General features: G+C 39.7%; 1 protein-coding gene across 1 annotated transcript; it reads left to right on the top strand.

Annotated features, from left to right (window-relative positions):
- Positions 1 to 572: 572 nt before the first annotated feature.
- On the top strand, positions 573 to 1,092 carry LOC119596720. Its single transcript, XM_037946048.1, has 2 exons — positions 573 to 712; positions 768 to 1,092. Exons 1-2 carry the CDS (start codon positions 573 to 575, stop codon positions 1,090 to 1,092), a joined length of 465 nt encoding a protein of 154 aa, XP_037801976.1.
- The last annotated feature ends 257 nt before the right edge of the window (positions 1,093 to 1,349 follow it).

Below are 1,349 nucleotides of genomic sequence, written 5' to 3'. Positions count from 1 at the left end.
GCCAAGGGAAGGTATGGCAAAACAACACCGCCCAATGGTATGTAAAATTGAAAAGAGACCTAAAGGTGAGAAAAAAGGGATAAAGAAGGTAAAGTGGTGGAAGCTGAAAGAAGCAGAAACAAGGAGGGAATTTATACAAGTGAAAGACATAATACATCAGGGAGACAAGGACTAGGACACAGTTAGCACACAAATTAGTGCAGTGGCCACACAAGTATTAGGAGAATCACCAGGGAATAAAAAAGGAGGAAAGGAAGCCTAATAGTGGAGTCCAGGAAGCTATTAAGTTAAAGAGAGAATGCAAAAGGCAAGGGACAGAGATAGGATGAAGACTTGCAGAAAAGACTTAAAAAGGAAAAAAAGAAAGAAAGAAGTAACTAAAGCAAAAAAGCTTGCATATAAAAACTTGTACAATAACCCCAAAAAATATTGAGAGGGTATTAATGAAGCAATAAAATAAACAAAGAGCAGAAACCATAACTCACAAGACGTATACCAGGCCAAAACTATAAAATATGCATACGGACTTATGAATGCAGAAAATGAGATAGGGAAGAAATATCATGCCAAACATGGATGATGAAGAGATAGCATCTGTCAGCTCAGAAGAAGTAAGACAAGCACAAAGAAAGATGAAAAACAGAAAATCAGTTGGACTGGACAACATACCAGTGGAGGTGCTTAGGGAATACTTGATTAGAACTCTTAACAGGTTTTTTCAACAACATTATTGAGATAGAGACTATGCCAGATTTTGGGAACTATAGAGGTATAAAGTCCATGTCACACACAGTGAAGATATGGCTAAGAGGCATAGACAGAAGATTGAGGGATATACTGAACATCTGTGAGGAACAGTTTGGATTTATGCCAGGTAAAGAAACAACAGATGCCATTTATGTGCATAGACTCCTAATGGAAAAATACCGAGAGGGTCAGAAAGAGTTGCACTGCATATTTATAGACCTAGTGAAACCTTATCACCGAGTGCCTAGAGAGGAAGTGTGGAACTGCCTGAGACAGAAAGGAGTTACAGAAAAGTATGTGAAATTGATACAAACCGTGTACAGAGGAGCATGTACACAGTTATGAGCACGGCAGGATCCACCTAAAAGTTTGAAATTAATGTAGGAGTGCACCTAGGATCAGCACTAAGCCCATTCCTGTTTGCCATTATCATGGAGTGTCTGACAAAAGATGAGAAGAGAAACGCCATAGGATATAATGTATGCAGACGAAGTAGCTCTAAGCACAGGTTGAGGGGGAGGAGGCAGAACATCGCCTTGGAGAATGGACAGTAACCTGGGAAAGAAGGGGAATAAAGGTTAGTAGGAAGAAGACAGAGTACC

This window comes from Penaeus monodon, chromosome 38, assembly GCF_015228065.2.
Source record: "Penaeus monodon isolate SGIC_2016 chromosome 38, NSTDA_Pmon_1, whole genome shotgun sequence".
Classification (NCBI taxonomy): Eukaryota; Metazoa; Arthropoda; class Malacostraca; order Decapoda; family Penaeidae; genus Penaeus; species Penaeus monodon.
Note: the sequence above shows the minus strand (reverse complement) of the source record. Positions and strands in the feature narration are given on the sequence as shown.